The following is a 21,553-nucleotide window of genomic DNA, read 5'->3' on the forward strand; positions in this document are numbered from 1 at the left end:
AGAGGAAATTAGATAATATTTAAATTTACTCACGAAAGTAAAAGAGTCGTGTGAGATCATGTTTGATTCATCTCAACGAATGCTCTATTAATATTCAATCGTTATAATTTTAAAAAGTATGTAATGAATAATAATCAAATATGTGTATTGACAAATGTGTAAAAGTCAAAACGTATCCAATAAAAAGTGAAGAAGGGAGTATTATACTTTACATATAGGGTAATTTTGTGAAAATTTAAGATAATTTTACCAACAACTATCATTATAATGACTACTTTGAGAACAACTAACTACCATTTATTTATTTATTTTTTTTGTAAAAAAAAAATCTAAAAAAATCTACCACAAAACCTTGAGTAACACAACTACATTTAATTTCTTGGCAATAATCTCCAATTGAGAGAGCTAAAAAATCGGTCGTTTCAACGACAAGGGAAGGGAGGAGGGGCAGTTTCATCGACCTGAGAAGAGAAGGGCTATTTGGGGGATGGGGGAAGGGGGGTGGTTTCGATGGTGTAGGTGGGTCGCTAGAGTGTTTTTAGGGGTAGAGAAGGGCCGACTGGCTGTTATCGGTTGCTAGGGGAGGCGGGCGGTCGAATTTCGGTCGGGCTGGGGGTTGGGGCTAAGGGGAGGAAAGATGGTAGCTGGCTGGGAAGGGTTTTTAATTTTTTTTCCTTTTTTTTACAAAAAAAAATTTGGACCAATTATGTTGTGACACATCACACATTGATTTTACAAAATGAAAATCACCGTTTCTTTAAGTCACTGGTTAATCGATCTAGTGGAAGAAAATCAACCCAAAAGTTCATAGTGCTCTCTAATTAACGTAATTTGGGATTATTGCGAGTAAATTGCTGAAAGTTCGGATTAATAAATTATAGTGAATTTTTCTAAAAATTAAAACTTAGATTTTGGAAGCATCCAATATAATAGATCGAAAAGCGAAGACAAGTCGAATTCAGGGTAAATTGGAGGATGAAATGGAGTCGTTTGACTCTTGAAATTGTCGTTTTTAATCTCTTTAGTTTTAATAAAAATGTATTCCTTTAATGGAAGTGGTGTTACTTATGTTTGTTGGGAGATGTAGCAAAATTTCAATTTCAGATTTACATAAACGCGTAGTAGGTGTTGTTAAACTCATTTGTATGTGATATCGGTAAAAGTCATTACAACATCTAGACCTTGTATGAGAATATATACTCCCTTTGTCTCACAATATAGTTTTTGTTTTCCTATTTTAGAGACCCAAAATGTTGTTCCTATTTCTATTTTTGAATAGTATGTAAAGACCATTATACCCTCAATTTTTACTTTATTAATTGAACTTCCTAATTTACCCTTAAATTATCCACTTGCATTGTACTTTTTTCACTTTCTCTCTCTAACTTTTGTCTATAATTGAACTTTTTACCTTTTTTCCCCTTAAATTATCCACTTGCCTTGTACTTTTGTCTAATTCTTTTCCACTTCTCCTCTCATTTCTTAAATACCGTGAAAAAATAAAATAGGAACTATATTATGGGACGGAGGGAGTATAAGATATGGTTTTGTCAGATCACAAAGAAATGTGATTGACATGTATGAAGCATATATCTCAAGAGGATTTTATCCATTTGAATTATTGGGGTCCCTTAATGTAAGACATACTAATTTTGGGTTGTTTCCGTCATTTCAGCAACATTCATAGACTTTTAATTGTATGTTAGAAAATATCTTGCACAATACGAAACATCATCACTAACTTCCCTCGTTCTATCAATAGTCTCATCGCATGTTTAAATGTATATTGGTAAGCCTTATATGCGTTGTCCTTATTCGTTGTAATAGCTAAATAGTAAATGTCGTTAATGACCTTAATTGATATTGCGTAAGGGCTTCTTATGCCAATAGTAACTTATGTTACTTACTGTCCTTTTGTTTGTTATAAACTCAGTTTAATTAATGTAATTTCAACTGTTTTTTTAAAAAAACTCTTAAAAACTTTCAAAGAATTGATACAAGCTTTGACATGTGGAAATATCAAAAAATATTTTAAACATATTTACATAAAACTTTTATAAAGTCCATCTGTCTCATAATTAGACGATCATATAAAGACCCGCCTCATTTATTTATCAGACGGGTCTAACCCATATTATAACTACGGCGGGTCATGGCTTTTAAAAGCCTCCATTCCTATGTCCTAAGTCTCTGAGTTATTTCATTGAAGCGCACTCAAGTTCTCCATTGAAGCGCACTCCGTTGAATCTAATTCTTGTATCCCCCATTGAAGCAGCTTCTAAGGTAAGTTGTTTGTTGTTGTTATCATCATATCAATTTCACAATCTAGGGTTTATATTTGATCTAATCTAATTTAATTATCAGTGCTTTAAGTTTAGGGTTCGCAAATTCTTAGATTATGAAACATCATATCCAAAAGAAAAGAAAATTATGAGCGTAATTTGATTATTGAATCAAGTATCCCTAAAATTATGTATTTTTCGAGATAATTCAATATGAATTCAAATCTCTTTTCCCTGGGCCTAGGGTGGCCGCCCCTCCTGCCCTGCCTCAGGGACGGGCCTGAAATCAGATAACAGCAAGAAACTCCCTTTAGTTTCTTGCAAAGCTTCCATTGATGCTCCTAATTCTTCTTCAATCCAGTAGGTTTATTTATTTTTATTTATATTTTTTATTGACTTAGTCAACGTTTTTAGTTAATTTTTTTTTAAAATTCTTTATTTCAGATTTTTTTTTAATTTTTTTTATTTTAATTTGTTAATTTAGGCCAATAAGGTGATGACACGTGAATCTTTTAGTCGGGAAACAAGTTGGAATAGAGTAGGGGTGGTGATTCCTACTGATTTTGGGTTTTGTAGGTGATTTTTTTTAATTTCGTAAAAAAAGGGTGGTTTTTTTACTAAAGTAATGTATTTTGTGGTGGTTTTTTTTAGAAAATAACACCAGAAAAAAGACACGATTTTGATTATAACACCACAAAAAAAACTTTTATTATAACACCACAAAAAAAAAATGATTTTACCACCAGATAACAAATTCTTTGATGGAATTCGTTAGTGGGTCCACAACAGACACGTTCAATAGCTTATTGGTTAAAAAAATAAATTAATTAAAAAAATAATTAAATAAAAACTTAAAAACCCTTAACCCTAACCCAGCCAGCTCCACCACCGGCACCACCCGCTTTAACCGTCGACAACCTTACCTAAGCTGCCGACACCCCACCAAAACCGGTGAAACCAGCCCATACTCCCTTCCCCCTCCCCGAAAACCACCCCAGCTCGATCCGCCTAGCCTCACAAATCCACGAATTCGCACCCTTTCGAACCCCCGCAACCACCACCTACCATGAATTTGTTCGCACGGAGCAATCCCCGTAACCACCTCCGCCACATCATACAACCAATTCAGACCCTTCGAACCACCGCAAATGCCAATTCGCACTGATCTAGTGGATTGTGGTTGGTATTTGTGGTAGTTTTGGGGTTCGAATTGGTTGTGATTTGCGGTGGTTAGCAACCCACAAATCATCAATTACTGCCTCGATTAAGGGGGGAAGGGGTGATTTTCGGGGAGGGGGAAGGGGGTTAGGGGTAGTTAGCTGGTTTCGCCGGATTTGGTGGGGGAAGGGAGTGTCGGCGCCTGGGCAGGTAGTGCCGGCAGGTGGCAGCTGGGCTGAATTAAGGTTTTGTTTTTTTTTTAATTGAATTTTTTTTAAACCAATACATGTATGACACGTGTCTTTTATAGGCCCCACTAATGATTTCTATCCAAGAATGCGTTAGTGAAATTAAATTTTTGGTTTTTTTTGGTGTTATAATAATTTTTTTTTTTTTTTTTGTGGATTTATTATCAAAATCATGTATTTTTTTCTATGTTAATTTCTAATTTAGCCTTAGAAATATAGAATTTTACAGGATAATTATTCCCCGGAGCTTTTTCACGTTTTACGCTGCCTCGCTGCACCACTCCCACTCTATCTCTTTCATTGAAGCATACTCTCAACTCTCCATTGAAGCTTGTTCTGAGCTTTCTCTCTTCCATTGAAGCACTTTCTGAGGTCATACATTCTTACTTCTTTTTTTAATCATCGAATAACAATTAAATTAACGTATTAATTCAATAGTCAGCATACTAAATTTAGGGTTCTTCTGAAGTAGATTATTCAACTAAAAATTACAATTACTCAACTTATATCAATTCCATTGCTAAATTTTTTCTATTCATACCCTTTTAAGAGTAGAATTAAACATAAATTTGCGAGCTTTTTTTTTTAAAAAAAAATAATAACTGAGTGAAAATTGGTTGCTAATTTGTTGCAGGATTTTGTTGATAAAATTGTTTAATGTTGGGACTAATGTGTGAAAATGGAGTTTTCCTCCCTGGAACTAAGGCGGCTGCCCCTCCTGCTCTGAGTCCGGGTCGGGGTTGGGCTTCTACTTCATCTGTTACTTTCAAATTAGATAACAGCAAGAAACTCCCTTTAGTCTCTTGCAAAGCTTCCATTGATGCTCCTAATTCTTCAATCCAGTAGGTTTATTTATTTTTATTTTTATTTTTATATTTTTACCTTTTTAATTGTATTTTTGTTAGAGTTGTAAAGTTTTGTTCTTGATTTTGAATTTTTTATATTTTGCTTCCTCTTCCGTAAGTTCCCTCAGTCAAACTAGCAATTTGCTAAGTCTGTCTGTGCAATTTGCAGTGTTTTTGAGTGCTATGCTATCAATTAATATGCTTAAGCTTGCACGGCCGTGTGTTTTATGTTCGGTTGTGGGGAGTGGGATTATTTGCACATTTGGGGGTTTTCTGGGGTTTAAGGCTCTAGCAGAATTTAAAAGATTAAAAGAAATGTGGGAATATACTGAATTGATAATAGTAACATGTGGGTATCTTCACTATATCTTGAATATGTACATTAATATTGTATAATTGTTAAAGTGTGGTGTCTTCAGAATCTCTTGAGTTATGTGCATTAATACTGTAATTGATAAAAGAAGCATGTGGTTTTTTTTTTTTTTTTTGAATTATTAAGAAATACGAAGTATGTAGTATTTTTTATTAATGAATTGATAATTATCAGTATTAAAGTTTCTGACTTGGGAATTGGGGTTATTTGTTGCTTTGTTGTGTTTGATCAGGAGTGAGAATAGGGCTTTGGTTGTACAAGGTGTGTCTGAAAAGATTGTGGGTGTTTTGGGAGGTGGGCAGCTCGGTCGCATGTTATGCCAAGCTGCATCGGAAATGGCTATCAAAGTAGCTATTTTGGACCCCTCTGAGAACTGCCCAGCTTCTTCTTTCTCACATTATCATATGGTTGGTAGCTTTGATGACAGTACCACAGTTGAGGAATTTGCAAAGAGGTTGGAATTTCAGTAAAAATAGTCCCTCCCTCACCCTCCATCCCCTTCTTCTGAAGTTCATTTATGTTTCGACGATATTGATCAAGTGTCCTTTTGGTGGCTAGATGTGGAGTTTTGACAATGGAGATTGAGCATGTTGATGTTGCCACACTTGACAAGCTTGAACAACAAGGAGTTGATTGCCAACCCAAAGCCTCTACCATTAGGATAATCCAGGTATAGAATTTATGCTCACAGTATCTTTATTATATATTTATACTGTACAAAAATTTGATGATCTTAGCTTTTTTATTCATGAAATTGGCAATTACTTTTGTTATACCAGATGTTTACTTTTTTCCCCTTTTAATTTAATGCTCACATCTACTGTATGTAATTTGCGGCTTTTTTGCTATGTTTGTGGGGGACATGTGAATGTACAATTAGGGGAAGACTTAAACTATCAAATAATGAATTTTGTGTTTGTTTGTCTACATTACTTTTTTATGCAGGATAAATACCTTCAGAAGCTACATTTTTCTCGACATGGGATCCCTTTGCCTGAGTTTATGGAGGTGGGTAGTGCCCTATGAGGTATTAGTCAATCTAGAATTTTTAGGAAGCATTTGTTGCTGCTTATAATTCCTTCTTTAGGGATCCTATAGTTGAATTATGTCCAATGCAGATAGATAATGATGAAAGTGCAAGGAGTGCTGGAAAGCTATTTGGTTATCCTCTTATGATCAAGAGTAAAAGGCTTGCCTACGATGGACGTGGTAATGCTGTTGCTAAGTGTGAAGAAGATCTCACTTCTGCAGTCAGTGGTATGATCTTCTATGTCAAACTCTATAAATGTACTAGAAATGTTTTCATCGAAACTTTTTGGCAGTAATTGATAAGAAAAATCATAACCTTCCGTTGTCTTGTTGTTGTTCTATATGTTCAATCTTCTTTCCTTAAATATCTTGTAATTTTTATTAATCTAAAGGATGATAATATTGCTCATTTGTGGCTCTAGGATTCATCTGCTTAAATCTAACTACATTGAAACTGGAATTTCTTTCAAGATAGAGGGAACATGTGATTTTTTAATTGGCTAATATTTATCAGAACAAGAGAAGAATGTGCTTTGATTGGAGACATCTAAGTTCCCTTTTGATGTCTTAAAGTGCTTGATATTATATTCTAAGCATCTAGTAAATGGCAGGCTGGTTTCTTTTTACTACCTCTGATTTTGATATAGTCATGAACTCGTGACTTATGGGTGAGCGGCCCAATGAATATTTTTACTTGAACTGTCTAGTATTAGGCCCTGTTCACTTCACCTTAAAATAATAATATTCGGTAAAAATAATTCAAGTTCAGTAAAAATAAGTTTTGTACAACAAAAATAATTTCAGTTTAGTAAAAATAAGTTCAGTTCAGTGAAAATAATTTCAGCTTTGTAAAAATCAGTAAATTCAAAGAAGAAATATAATAGAAAATCAGTAAAAATAATTTCATTTCAGTAAAAATAATTTCATTTCAGTAAAAATAAGTTCAAGTTCAGTTCAGTAAAATTTATTTCAGTTCAGCAAATAATTTCAGTTCAGCAAATATAAGGTGAAGTGAACGGGGCCTTATAGGTTGTTCATTTCCATAAACAATAGTCCCTCTCTTTCTCTATCTGTTTTTCCCCTTCTCTTTGCTACTTGTTTTTCTACCTTTTGACTTTTTCTGCGATTATAATGTGCATTTCATATTCTGCAGCTCTTGGGGGATATGAGCGAGGCCTGTATGTCGAGAAATGGGCTCCATTTATAAAGGTTAGCATCATAATATTAGAAGCAATGCGTTGTTATTTTGATTTCTTTATTGTGCATATTATAAATGGTTATTTTTGTTGTTAACAGAATGATCTTCATAACACGGGCAAGATTTTAAATTTGTCTGAACTGTATTACTCTGTACTTTCTTATTAGAATTTAACCAATTATGGTGTAGCATTCTGTCTTGGATTAAAAATGTATATGCCCAAAATCATTAAAAAAGAACAACATGATCTGCCTAATTTTTGCCGTTTATGCATGAGAAGAAGGCTAAGATACTCTATTTGACCTGGGGGTCAAGTTCAATATGATCTACCGCTATGTACATTTGAAAAGTCCAAGGCTGGTTGTCCAACAGAATCATATAATATGTGCAAAAACATCCAATTTGAATGTATATTAGGCTGGAAGTTTTTTTTTTCACAAGAAGAGGCTGTAGTAAGGTCTTGGAATGTTCTGTACATTTTTCTAGTGGTATAAATAATTTTGTAACCTTTTTTTTTGTTTTTTTTTTCTTCTAATGTTTAACCTCTCTCTCCAAAGGATTTTCGTAAGAGTAAGAAAAGTGATGCTTTTGTTACTTCTGAACACGCATGGAAGCTTTGGCCCCAAACTCCCAATTTATGTACCTAACAATTTGCTATATTATTGCTGGAAATCCGGATTGGATATCTTAGACCTCATCTTAATCATGAGTTTCTTGAATGTTTAGAATTTAATGTTAAGCATTAGGCCAAAGGGAAGGGAATACTGTGGGAATTGCTTTATATCTCTGTTAGGAGTTGCTTTAGGTAGAAGGCAGAAAATTAGCTACAGAAGAGAGATAGAGAGGGAAAAGACTATTGTTAGTGGAGAATAGGGATGAAAAATATGGAGAAACCTATTTAGTGTTAAATTCCTGTTTTTGTTATCAAGCTTTTGGATATGCAATGATGTATATAAGTGTTTTGAAAAAAAAAAAAAAATATTCTTTAATCTAGCAATTTCTAATAACGTATACGCTTGATCAGGAATTGGCAGTCATTGTTGCAAGAGGAAGAGACAATTCTGTCTTGTGCTATCCTGTTGTTGAAACTATACACAAGTAAGTGTTTAGAAAGTTGTTCGGCATTTTTAAGTGCTTAATTTGTCACACCTGCATGGATCAGAACTTGTTTTTTAATCCATTCCCCGATAAAAAGAACTGAAAAATGTGTATACTTACTTGCTGCGGGTGTTTTGGTAGGGAGAATATTTGTCACATTGTTAAGGCTCCAGCTGCTGTACCATGGAAAGTAAGAAAACTAGCCACTGATGTTGCACATAAAGCTGTGAGTTCTTTGGAAGGTGCAGGAGTCTTTGCAGTAGAATTGTTCTTGACGGAGGCTGGAGAGGTTTGTTTTTTGTTTATGTTAAGCATTTTGGAGGTTACTTTTAATTATTTATTCTTATCCTTAAATTCACTTTATGTATTATGGTTTATACGTCTACAAACCATTCTTTCCGTTTCTTTTGCTGTACACTAAGTCTACATTTGGTTGCGGCAGATTTTGCTTAATGAAGTAGCTCCCAGACCGCATAATAGTGGACATCATACTATTGAATCATGTTATACCTCTCAATATGAGCAGCATTTGCGAGCGGTTATTGGTCTTCCACTCGGCGATCCATCTATGAAGACACCAGCTGCAATCATGTATAACATACTAGGAGAAGATGAGGTGATTCTTTTTCCCTTGCATGTTAATCTCATTTTGAGTTAGCTGATGATGATAACCACCCCAATTTCTATAAGATTCATCTTTATTCTTGTAGGGGGAACCAGGTTTCCGTATAGCTCATGAACTCATGACAAGAGCTCTAGCTTTGCCAGGGGCGTCTGTTCATTGGTATGACAAATCAGGTTTGTGAGAAAACTCCATTCTGAGTTTGTTTTATCGTTTCTACAGAGGCTACATGATCATGTTTCATGAATCATAACGCTGCCGATTTATCATTGTAGCAATGAAAAGGCAACGCAAAATGGGTCACATCACTATTGTTGGCTCTTCTATGGGCATTGTGGAGGGACATCTGAAATCCTTGTTGAAAGAAGACAACCCAGATGGTTAGTTAGCTTCTTCTTAAACGTTTTTACTCCTGGAAGATACCTGCTTGATATGACAAAAAGAGAGTTTTAAACTCTTGAATATATGCAGTGGCATGAAGTGAGAACTAAATTTACAGTGCATTGATGTCTGACTTCTCTATTCATCCACATTACCTAAGGCATTTTAAAAAAAAAAATAGCGAGGCTCCTGTTTTTGTTTCTTTTTTTTTTTTTTTTTGGGGGGGGGGTAAGGGTGGGGGAGGGGGAGGGGGGTTTGTAGGGTTTGGTTGTTTGCTGCCGCACCTATGCTATGATAGAGGTTGTTTCCATTATACTTTATGCTCATCTTGTAACCATCACTTGCCATTTTACAATCAATATGCCCACATATATAATGAACCATTTTTATTTGGTCCATTATAATCTAAAGCTAAAGTATTGACTAATGTTGAGCTCCATTTGAGAGTCACCGCTAATTTTTGACTTTCCTTCATCTATTTGGGATAATATTTCAAAATTGTGGCGAGGCAAGGGACGGTGAGACAAATAGCGGCGGGAGGAGAGAGCAACTTTAGCGGGGTAAGGAGGGGAGAGAGGATGTATGACTATGGTGGGACAGTTTTTGTTGAGGGGAGAGAAAATTGAAAGGAGGAGCTGAGAAATTGTGGTGGTGGAGTGAGGGTGGTTGGAGGGTTAATGTGATGGCTGTGAGGGAGGAGAGAGAATAAAAAGTCATTGCCGGAAAATGTGAGAAAAGTACATCAAGGTATCATCTTGCAAAAAAAAAGTAAGTTGGTAGTTTTTGTTTGCCAAAAAAAGATTTAAATGTTTTCTTACGCAAAATGGTGTTTTAAAAATTAAAAGGTTTTTTGTTTTTTTTTTTTGAAAACTTTCCTTGAATAAAAATGTCTAAAACTTTTATAAGGTACATCACAAACTCACAAAAACAAATAGAAAAGTTGCTATATCACATACTGTGTTTTAAATAGTCCAATCAAATTTTCCAATAGATAACCACAAATAGCAACAACTAAAACTTTAATCCCAATATGATGGGGTCAGCAGCATGTACCAAGATTTTATTTCTGTTGGTCATCGACAAAGATCCTCTCTCATCATTTCCTTTTATTAAGTGCTACATGCCTACGTGCTCTTGCAAATCCTATCTCTTAATATAATAATGAAACCCTCAATCCAATTTACCTTTGGTCTCCTCCCTCGGCAAATTTAGCAACAAATGAAATAATACAACACCACCAAAAAAAAAGGGTGCATTTACCCTATTGATCGAGGACATGGTACCAATGTATAAAAAGGTGTGCCTAGGCGCTAGGGGATTAGGGTAAAGAGCCTTTTTTGCTCTAGGCGAGGCACATTTAAAGATGATATAGGCAAATTTTTTTAATTGTTTTATATAGTGCGAGGTGCGTCTAGGCACAGCAGGACCTTCATCTCCTCATTGAGCCTTGAGCCTTTTTATACATTACATGGTACACGATCTACTTAGTGATGTCTGTTCCTTCCGTTATTCTTCATAAAATGTGCCCCATTGCTGGATCTGGGAAGCTATCGTAAGATTTGAAACCTAGCTGGCTTATCTTTTCATTGTTGTCTTCTTATATTTTACTTGTTAGGATATGCTAACATTGTGCTTTGAAAGTTCCACCAATGTAGTAAAAGCAATTTGTGGACTGTTGTTAATTGGTTATTCTGGTATGGCAAGCGATAATGTAATTAAAATCAACAATTTGAAGCCATGCTGCTTAGCGTTTCAAAGTGTTGTACAAAGTGAGCTGCATTGTCGTAGTTGAGGACTTTAATATGTGTCAACCTTGTTAGATTGTTGTGGGAATTCATGCTATTTCTTTTTTAGATGCAGTCTCAGCTCGAGTTGGAATCATTATGGGATCCGATTCAGACCTTCCTGTCATGAAAGATGCCTCCCGGATCTTAAATATGTTTGGAGTGGCACATGAGGTGAATTTATCTCAACTTCTGTGAATTATACATGCCAATCAGCGTATCAGACAATAAATCATCATGTAATGCAGCTGGCATTTGTTGAGTTTTGCAGGTCAGAATTGTTTCTGCACATAGGACTCCAGATATGATGTTTTCATATGCTACATCTGCTTGGGAACGAGGTATCCAAGTTATCATTGCTGGTGCTGGTGGTGCAGCTCATTTGCCAGGTTACTCATTCAAAACTTGCCTATTCCTTTAGATCTCTGCATTACATCGACAATCTTGATTAATTTAGGGTTTTTTTTTTTTTTTTTTTTTTTTTTTTTTTTTTTTTTTTTTTTTTTCAGGAATGGTTGCAGCACTTACTCCAGTACCAGTAATTGGTGTCCCTGTGCGTGGCTCCTCGCTGGATGGAATGGACTCACTCTTATCAATTGTCCAGGTATTCTTTACAAATTTATTAATTGTTTACCCCTTATCGTCCTATACTTGGATTGTGGAAAGGTTGGAAGCTCTAGATGTCTTAAGGTTTTCAAATTCAATCCCTCCCTTTGCATGTTGCATGGACGTAGGAGTCCCTTGTACTGTGCATGATATCCTCATTTCTTAAATTAGTAGAACAAAAAAATTATATTACACATGGAAACCCAATATTCGGGATTAAGGCTCCAATTGTTGTTGGTGGTGTTGTTATTGTTGTATGCAGTTCATGTACATTGTACAATTCCTTGTCTAATCTGTGTTTGACAGTCTTAGGTATATGTATAGCCATTCGTCTGTCTTTGGGTGATATATTGAATACAACCTGTTTACTTTTATCAATTTATTAGATGCCTAGAGGGGTTCCTGTTGCAACAGTTGCAATAAATAATGCTACAAATGCTGGGCTTCTCGCAGTAAGGATGCTGGGTGTTGCTGATTCGGATTTGACCTCTAGGTCAGTCATAACTGGTCCACTTTTATTTTTTATTTTTTTATTTTTTTATTTTTTTTATATATTTTTTTATTTATTTTTCGTATTATATAAAATGACAAAGAATACTTTTTTTTATTAACGAAATGATGAAACTAAGAGATGTTTAAGGAGGTATTTTGCATAATACTAAAGGTCATCCTGTACTTTTGTTCCTATAGAATGGCCCAGTATCTTGAAGATGCTAAAAATGATGTGTTGGTAAAGGCTGAAAGGCTACACAAAGATGGGTGGGAAGCTTATTTGAGCAAATGAGATTTGTTCTCTCATTGTGAAAGGGGGAAAAATTGTTGCACATCAATAAACTACATCCCCAAAGAACATGGTATGAACATAGATGTGTGATTCTTTTGTGGCGAGGAGCAGGCTTGGAAGCCACCACAAGCAGCCCATACCAAGCTACAAAAATTGAAGGATGAGAATGCGTATGATGATGCCCTAGCCATCACTCATGTGTCGGAAAACTTCAGAAACTCTTAAATCATGAGATGGACACTGAAGAGATGTTTTAGAGGTATATTGCATTATACAAAGTCATCCTGTAGTTTGGAATAATCCACAGGTACCCTTGGTCCAATGCTCATGTAGAAGAAGGTAGGGACAAAGGGGGTACCCCATGAAAAAGCTAAATACTATTTTCTATCTTCTGTATCTTATTTTCCAAATTGCGAATCAAGGGTAAGCGTAAAATGTACAATTTTGGCCTGTAATAATCATTAGTTGGCCCCTAACATTGTTTGTTTCTGACTAAAGGTGTGTTGGTATAAAAAAGAAAAAGTGCTTTGTAATAAAAATGAAAAAGCTTAGAAGCCCCAAGATGCCTAAAAAACCCCGTAAGGGCAATAATGGATCTGGCTGGTAATACATTACTCCATCCGTTTTCTAATAATTGTCGCACTTAATTTTTTGCTACATACTTGTGGTTCCAGTTGCCTTCTTTCACGTAATAATACTACATACTTGTGTTGTGGTTTCATTTTGTGTCGCTCAAACAGTCAAACCTGTGCATTATAAGTTAAGTGAAAACTTACATTTTAGAAAAGTTTTCTTTTGCTTGTTGTACTGCAGGGGCCAGGAAGATTCTAGACATGAAAATCTGATGGAATGATAAAATTATGGACCATTAACAAAAAGATCATTGCTCCCATTATTAGTCCTAGACATACTGTGTGTTGTGCTTGGGGAGTTGGGGACCGCAGAGTTTTGATAGCTCCTCGGCCCTCGCTGATGGCCCAGCAGAGCCCTTTATGCTCATCATAACAAAAATAAGTGCACAATCATACACCAGGAATTTATGGATTGGTTTTGCTGATACTCTCAGCATATTTGCCAATGTGCCTAGCGACGAGGCAACATTAATGTATGGATTGAGGAAAGAGATGACAAAGGAGTATTGTCGTGCGTGCAGTAGTTAGGAAATGCTGCAAGCAACTAAACTGGAGCTCACCTTGCTTCTCGAGACAAATTAATTAGCTAGACTACAATTTGTGGGTTTGATCATTTGATTAACAAGGTCCAAGGACAAGCTAAACTAACAAGATAACTAGTCTAGATAACAATTGTTACTATTTCATATTCATTCTTTATTTGACTGAACTAATTTCATCTTGTCTATTTCTAGTCAAAATCATAAAAAGAATGGAGAGAATTGAGAAAGGAAAGGAAAATCAGAAGATGCATGAAAAAGAATTTCTGAAGGAACTAAACTGTGTCTCTAGAAAAGACATTTAAGCACTTACATGAGGAATCTGATTTCTGGAGAGATCAGACAGCTAGTGAGAAAGTGTTACGTCGGATGTGATATGATGTTCTGTTTTCGAAACATTCGAAGCCAATCGTTAGTTCTTTTTATCATTCCAGATGGAAGGCAGCCTAATGTTGTGCAATGTGCAGTAATTAAGCAGTTTTTCCTTGGGAGTTGGTTATCTAGAAGCATTCGATTGCTTTGTCTAATAACTAGTTTTAATTGTGCTAACCAGGACTAATCGGAGCAGATCGAATTGAGGGTGTAGGAACATTAATTTAGATCGATTGGAATCGTTTAACTATGGAAAAATCAGTAGACTTCTGTGAGATCATAGGTGATTAGGCTGTATGAATGAATACACTGCTTGATGAAAATACTTGCATTGTGACTAAGCCAACATTTAATAATTGCTAATGCCTTTTTTTTAAGCTTAATAGAAAATACTTCATGATAATATATCGAACAATTACTTTAATGTGAGCCTACAATTGTTTGCTAATGTGAAGTAGAAACTAGTTCATGATAAAATTGCCTTATTTAGTGATTATTAGGCTTTTAAAATCAATATGACTTACACAACAATTGTTAATGCTATTTAAAAGTCAAATAGAAAATAACATATAATAAGGTTGTCTTTCCAACATACTTATAATAGATAAGAAAAAAATTAAATATTTTTTTAAAAAACTTAAGTATTAGTTTGAATTAAAACTAATTGATCTAAGCCTGATCTTAAATTGAAAAATAAAACGATATTTTTGGACAAATTGTGGACGGTTATTTTCGTTCCAATATATTTTTTCAAATCGGACTAATTTTTAAACACCCTTAATCCAAGCATTGAGCTTAAGCGCAAAACTACAAAGGAGTACCCTCTTAACTTCTACCTCCATCCATTTCCCCAGTCTAAACACGACCTTAGACCATACAAATTGTATCGATCGATCTGACCTTGACTGGTTTGACTTGTCTAACAGTAAGATTAATTAGTGAATCAAAACACAAACATTGAAGTCATTAATAACTTGTTCAACGCGGGGATCATAGTCCATTAGACCATGTAAGATACACACTACACATGGACGGTTATGATCATTTCAAACATCAACTAATCATAAATTTAAGCAAACTTCTCACGTGTTTAATAAATATTTAAATTAATAATATAACAAAAATAGGTAGTCCACAAGTCTTCCATCAATTTTAACCTTTCTCATTCACTCCACCACTACTAACCAAAAATTATTTCCATGTCACTTAATGTGTACAACTATTTATATTTCCCAACTAATTCCTTACTCTTTTAGAAGTACACAAATTTCTTCCCTCAAAAAAAAAAAAAAAAAAAAAAAAGCCTGGTTCTTAATCTCTATTTCTACTATAAAGAAAAGAATCCGGTGCTATTTTTTTTTTCCCTTTAATTTGTTGGCTAATAATTTTGAGGGGAAAAAAAAAAAAAAACAGTAGAGTTTTTTAGACTTGAAAATAATGGATAGTTTTGTTGAAGAATACCCACTTTGTTGGGGAACGGCTGACATCGGAATGTATTTCGATAATCAAGAATTCGATAGGTGTGTTTACAAAAACAAATCAAATTTATTTCATTACTTTTATTTATTTTTATTGTTGTTGATCTCTTAAGTTTGATTTCTTCTTTGTGTTTTGGTTTTGGTTTTGGTTTTGATTGTGATTTATATTTATATGATATTGAGTTATATTTTTGTTTATATTTGTTGGTAGTTTGGGATTAGATGAAACATTATCATCTTACTATGATTACGACTCGAGCTCGCCGGATGGGTGTGCTTCTTCCATGGCTTCTAAGAACATCGTTTCGGAAAGAAATCGTCGCAAAAAACTTAACGAGCGCCTTTACAATCTTCGAGCTGTTGTTCCCAACATTTCAAAGGTACTGAGAAATTCTTACATACACCCGGGGGCGTATAATTTTTAATTTTCTGATGATTTTGAAATAGCTACTTACTGTAGTAAGAAGTTGGTAGTTATTGATTTCTACAATTGATTGTTTAAGTTGTATTCGCTTTAAATTTTCAGTTATGGATTGGTTTTTATCTATTTTTGTGCCGTTTTTGACATTTTAGAGTAAAATCTTTTCATTATTTTAGCATTTAGCTAGAATTTGACACTTTTTTTAGTGCTGAATTTACTATTTCTAGTAATTGAAATCTTTCTGTCAAGTTGAACCCACAGATTTTGACAAGTTATCAACTGAACTTTTTATTTATTTATTTCTTATGTATTTACAAAACTAGATGGACAAAGCATCAATAATCAAGGATGCAATAAACTATATAAAAGAGCTTCATGAACAAGAACGGAGAATCAAATCTGATATATCAGATCTTGAATACCGGAGATCGAAGAATGGAATTGACAATACATGTTCAATGATGGATTATGAACAGGAGTTGCCTGGTTTACTAATTAAGTCCAAGAAGAAGAGGACTGATCATCGGAAACAACATTACGACTTCAATGGTTGTTGTCGAACGTCTATCAATGACTTAGAAGTAAGTGGGTGTTCAAAATCAAATTCGGTGATTTTTTTTCCCTATTTCTTAGGGTTAAATAATTAATTTTCGATTATGATATACCCACTTTATTTGAAATATAATTTAATTACGTATAAATCTGTGTAATTAGTGTTTGATTAATTTGTAATACTTCGACGGAGTGATATTTTATTTTTAGATTTTTATATGCACAAATCATTTTAGAAGTATTTTAAGTAGTTGTAGCTTTATTGTCAATGATTGATGCACCCACTTAAAAAATATGTGCAATAATGGTCTGACTAAATCTGAAAGATATGATAAAATTGTATAATATTAATAAATTGTTATAATATTATGGTAGATGTTAATTAAATTGTTGTTTGATTAAATACAGGTGAGGGTGTCATACGTGGGGGAGAGGACTATAGTAGTGAGCTTGACTTGCAGTAAAAGAGAGGGCACAATGGTAAAATTGTGTGAGATGTTTGAATCTTTAAAGCTCAAGATAATAACAGCTCATATTACTGCTTTTGCTGGGAGACTTTTGAAGACAGTTTTTCTTGAGGTCAGTCTCTTTCTTACTCCCCATTAATTTCTGTATGTGGTTCTGATTTACTCTCCCCATCACTTGGCCTAAATTTAGTACGTAGATTTCTAATTGGTAGATACTTTATTAGATTCATGTGTCATCATACTGTGTCGATGATCTCGGGATGTCAACTAGATTAATAACAACTTAGAATTACTACTCCTTCGTGAATTAAATTGCATATATATATATATCCTTAAAAACAAAAAAAATAAAAAATAATTGCATCTATTTTATTGTTTATTAAATACTCTAATGAAGAACATATAAATTATTTGATAATATGATGAACCAACCCTATCAAGGTGACACATTTTTTGTGTGATAGGTGTGCATTTGTTAGGTTTATTTGATAGGAATCAACTCAATTTTGAATTAATTTATTTCAATTTCATTTTTCAGTCAGATTTAGGTTAACTTTGTCTTGGATAATAAATTCGGACTTAAAACCAACAAATTTCGAAATTACATGTTAAAGAGGGTTACCCTTTTTTTTTAAAGTTGTTATCGCATTATTTGAGAGCAGGTTTTGTATTTGTTCCAAGTATGACTTGTTAACTTGTTCTGATTAATGAATAAGACAACAAATTGCAAAGCTTTAGGAAATCATAATAGCCAATTAGTCATTAACATTAAAATGGCTAAAACAGTGTTGAAGTGTTGATGGGGGTGGAGCCCATAAACAATAATCGTAGAAAAAAAATACGGTCTTGAAATTCGTTCATATGGCCAGGTTTAAGCGGCTGGGCTTTGACATTTTAAAGCTTCGAAATCCGTTTAAGCCAGCTCAATTGCTCAATCATTTATCTGGCTTGAAATAACATTTGCACCACTAAATAAATAAAATACTTACTATACAAAGGTCATAATCTCTTTACAGTTATATGTTCGATTAATTTTTTTTTTTAAATAAATTGAATTATTTGATACTGTAGCATACTTAATAATTCATATATTGTACTCAGTATATTGCAATAATGTGTTTTGATAATCTTTCCAAAAATTATTACGATTAATAAATAAGATGTGTATAATTGAATTTCATTGATAAATGACATCCTCATACTTCATATACGGAGTAATTGTTACAAAAGATAATAACTCCTAATAATTGTTCGTGATACAAGCAATAATGTTGATAAACTAATGATTTAATCACTCACTAATCTTGAGCCATTATCAAAAGTAGTAGATAGACTAAATATGCATCAAACAATAATTTTGATTTTAGCGTAAAATATAAGCTCATTGTCTCATCAACAACTCTATTGTATGTCAACTCAATTACACCTATTATACAAAGTTAAATCAATAGAACTTATTTACATTGACGGAGGAAATACTTGTAATTAATATATAACGGAGGAAATACTTGTAATTCTCAAGCCATATTGTCACACACAAAGAATAAAGAAAGAAAAAAAATGAACCCCCTCATCCAGTCACCACTGACTGAGATTTCAACAAGAGAACCCCACTAGAGTAATACAAGTAGTATTATTGTTATGGTTTTGATAGAACCCCACCAGAGCAATTAAGAAAAGGGCACATTAAGATAATCATACACCGTAGAATTAGTTACATGACACTAAGCAACTCCGTTTTCCATGTCTCCATCCAACAAACAACCTTTTTTTTTTTTTTTTTTTTTTTTTTATCAAATACACTTCATCTGTCTTTTTTTAATTTTATTTTTATTTTTATTTTTATTTATGTTAAAAGACCATCTCATTCATCGGCTTAAACTTATAGTTGAAGTCTAAGATCTGTTTTCATCCTTTATTACGACCTATCACAATAGATCATGTTAGACTTGAAGCGTTGATGCAATATGGGCCCCATACTAGCACTTAATATTCCACTTGAAAGAAGTGGGTGATGAGATTTAAACTCATGACCTTTTTGTCACGGTGCTGGCTTATGATAGCGTGTCAAAAGACAATCTCAACCATCAGCTTAAGTTAATGGTAAAAGCCCAAGATCCATTTTTATGCTCTATCATTTTCCTTTTCACTCATATTCGTATAAATAGGTTAAAATCCCGTGCAATACACGGTTGTTAAATGTTTTTGACAATAATATTACATACTTCCTCCGTTCCTTAATAGATGACACGTTTCTTTTATCACGTTTGCCAACACACAATTTTCACGAGTTATATCTCCCATTATTAACATTGTAAAATTATAAAAAGTGGATATTAATAAAATATACATTAAGACGATTCAAACAAGATCTCACATGATTATGTTTTATCGTAGCTACAAATCACAAAAGCTAGTCAAAGTGTTGTTTGTGAATAGTGCAAAAGTCAAACTGTGTCATCTAAAAAGAAACGGAGGAAGTAATATAAAATATATAAAAGATATTCAGAAATTTTTTTATTTGGGTATATATATGAATATGATTGTCAAATTGGAAAGAAAATATCATAAGTTATAATTAGTTTACTTAAAGTTTTTGAAAAAAAAAAAAACAAGCGAAAAAGGAGGAATTTTTTTTTTACAAGGTAATGACAAGTGTCCTGGAAGAAAGATTTATTCCCAAGTAAAAGTCTTAATAAGTTTCACTGTTTTTATTGTCACTTTTAATCAATCAAATCAGTTATATACATTGTAGAATATATTTACATTAATGAACTAGACTCTTTTTTTTTTATTGAATAATAGGTACAAAATGCAAATGAGACTTATATGTTATTGGAGATAGATCAGTGTATTTGTCGCATGTCACACACAACACAACGGTTATTTTGGTACATAATAATTTATGATATATGAGTAAAATTTAGATTGTGCAAGTAATTGCATATATAACATCTTAAATAAGTTTATAGAATTCATCGCGTTTATTAATTGTAACATAAATACTGACATGAAATTAATAATTAATTCAAGATTAATTCAAGATTTAGGTGATTCTTGGAGATATAATTTGACAGCAATAAGTCTTGAGTAATATTTGGGCATAAACAATCTAGATGCAATACAATACATACATGCTACATATGGAGGACGGTGATTCTTTATGAGTTTGAATGTATTGTTTCTCGATTTCACATGATTTGGACATAAAGATCACATTTCACAACTAAGTATACGACTGAAATTCTGGAAAATAGGCCAGTCTAGTTCACAACTAATTGAACAGGAAAAATGTGTTGCATTTGATAGGGACAGGAAAACATATATTTCGTATTGGTTTGGAATTGGAAATTATATTGAAACTTCTACCATGTATGGACCTGAAATTGACAAATGATTATTAAGACTTTAAGAGTTTCCATATTTTGTAGTTGCATTTGCATTCTACCAATCGTGACAAATTGGGAAGTTGCGGGTGAACTTTTTGGTAGATATACTATTAAGTTTCCTAAAATCAAATCATGTCTATATACTTCGTATTATTGTCCTTTGGACTTCCTATACCTTAAATAGATGTGCATGCTACATGCACAAATGCACATGCGGTGTTTAAAGTTAGGAGCGTTACAAGTACGTTGCATGTTTGCTGCATTTGATGCATAAAACAAACTAACAAACTAACAAACTAAATTTCTACATCAATAATCAATGCACTTTATGAGTAGTAACATCATTCGTCTCGTTTTATTTGCTCCATTTAACACGAAAGTTCCTCACTAGTACTGAAATTATAGTTAGACGTTCCTTCAAATGATTAGCACTTTATATATTTTTGTCACATTACTATTTCAAATTACACTGTCAACTAACATGATTAATGACAAATAGATCCGATCGAATGAATGGAGTGTTAGATTAAGAGTATCTTATATCTACGTTCACCTACACCTAATATTGATTTTGTGTCTCTCAGGCAGATGAGCTGGAAAAGGATCACTTGAGAATAAAGATTGAGACTGTGATATCGTCAACCCACGTCTAGCGCACGTCACAGTTCTTAAATCTTATTGTTTAGGTGGCTGGTTTTTCTTCTTGTAATACTTGGCTTGTATCAAAACAAATTTCTCCTTTCTTTTGAGTTTGGGAAATTACTGGAGAAAAAAGAAACAAAAAATATTTGATGCTTCCACTCTCGAGATTGGTTGTTCATTTGTTTTTATAGCACAAATTGAATATATATATATATACACGTGGCTTTTGACTAATGACTAAACGATCCCATGATAAAACAATTATTTATATGTATTAACATGCGCGTGACGTGTACGCCAATTTAATTGTCTAAGACACTAAAAGTATACTCCCCCGTCTAATGCTCAACGATATTCCTGGTATGATACCAAAATTAAGTTTATTAGCACCCCAACTTTAAAGTGAAATTGAACCCCCAAACAAGAAGTAAAAAAGAAAAAAATCCTGAAAAGATGCTTCTTCAAAGATAGTGTAAATGCAATAAAAACTTTAAAATACATAAACAAGACTAATTGTAGAAATTTGTTTTTTACATAAAGAGCTCTTTGAATTAATAATATTCAAGTCATAGCGAATGATCTACCTTAGAATTTTAATAATAGATGTAAAATGAGGGTTGAGTTCTTGCAAATTTAATTTTTTATCGTTTGTT

General features: G+C 33.5%; 2 protein-coding genes across 6 annotated transcripts; both read left to right on the top strand.

The window, feature by feature from the left end:
- Window positions 1-2,950: 2,950 nt before the first annotated feature.
- Window positions 2,951-13,081, top strand: LOC110716796 (phosphoribosylaminoimidazole carboxylase, chloroplastic-like). Of its 5 annotated transcripts, none has more exons than XM_021895427.1 (18): window positions 2,952-3,685; window positions 3,908-4,060; window positions 4,323-4,530; window positions 5,139-5,372; window positions 5,465-5,576; window positions 5,852-5,914; window positions 6,025-6,163; window positions 7,089-7,144; window positions 8,158-8,231; window positions 8,373-8,520; window positions 8,674-8,847; window positions 8,942-9,029; window positions 9,129-9,233; window positions 11,089-11,192; window positions 11,290-11,407; window positions 11,528-11,622; window positions 12,011-12,117; window positions 12,315-13,081. In XM_021895427.1, exons 3-18 carry the CDS (start codon window positions 4,346-4,348, stop codon window positions 12,406-12,408), a joined length of 1,896 nt encoding a protein of 631 aa, XP_021751119.1. In that variant the 5' UTR covers window positions 2,952-3,685; window positions 3,908-4,060; window positions 4,323-4,345; the 3' UTR covers window positions 12,409-13,081. The 5 variants fall into 5 exon arrangements, with proteins under 5 accessions (XP_021751121.1, XP_021751119.1, XP_021751120.1 ...); XM_021895428.1 differs by having other exon boundaries at window positions 3,918-4,060; XM_021895429.1 differs by having other exon boundaries at window positions 2,951-4,060; window positions 11,095-11,192.
- Window positions 13,082-14,968: 1,887 nt separating this feature from the next.
- Window positions 14,969-21,065, top strand: LOC110716830 (transcription factor bHLH35-like). The gene is made up of 5 exons (XM_021895475.1): window positions 14,969-15,471; window positions 15,641-15,809; window positions 16,174-16,431; window positions 16,811-16,981; window positions 20,843-21,065. Exons 1-5 carry the CDS (start codon window positions 15,389-15,391, stop codon window positions 20,909-20,911), a joined length of 750 nt encoding a protein of 249 aa, XP_021751167.1. The 5' UTR covers window positions 14,969-15,388; the 3' UTR covers window positions 20,912-21,065.
- The last annotated feature ends 488 nt before the right edge of the window (window positions 21,066-21,553 follow it).

This window comes from Chenopodium quinoa, unplaced genomic scaffold (genome assembly GCF_001683475.1).
Source record: "Chenopodium quinoa cultivar QQ74 unplaced genomic scaffold, ASM168347v1, whole genome shotgun sequence".
NCBI classification, from domain to species: Eukaryota; Viridiplantae; Streptophyta; class Magnoliopsida; order Caryophyllales; family Amaranthaceae; genus Chenopodium; species Chenopodium quinoa.

Bases quoted from the DNA above. Each gene is read 5' to 3' on its own strand.
- LOC110716796 (XM_021895427.1), top strand. From the start codon at position 4,346: ATGTTGGGACTAATGTGTGAAAATGGAGTTTTCCTCCCTGGAACTAAG. The intron at 8,848-8,941 runs GTGATTCTTTTT...TTATTCTTGTAG, and splicing joins ACATACTAGGAGAAGATGAG to GGGGAACCAGGTTTCCGTAT. The intron at 12,118-12,314 runs GTCAGTCATAAC...TTGTTCCTATAG, and splicing joins GATTCGGATTTGACCTCTAG to AATGGCCCAGTATCTTGAAG.
- LOC110716830 (XM_021895475.1), top strand. From the start codon at position 15,389: ATGGATAGTTTTGTTGAAGAATACCCACTTTGTTGGGGAACGGCTGAC. The intron at 15,472-15,640 runs GTGTGTTTACAA...ATTTGTTGGTAG, and splicing joins GATAATCAAGAATTCGATAG to TTTGGGATTAGATGAAACAT. The intron at 16,432-16,810 runs GTAAGTGGGTGT...GATTAAATACAG, and splicing joins CGTCTATCAATGACTTAGAA to GTGAGGGTGTCATACGTGGG.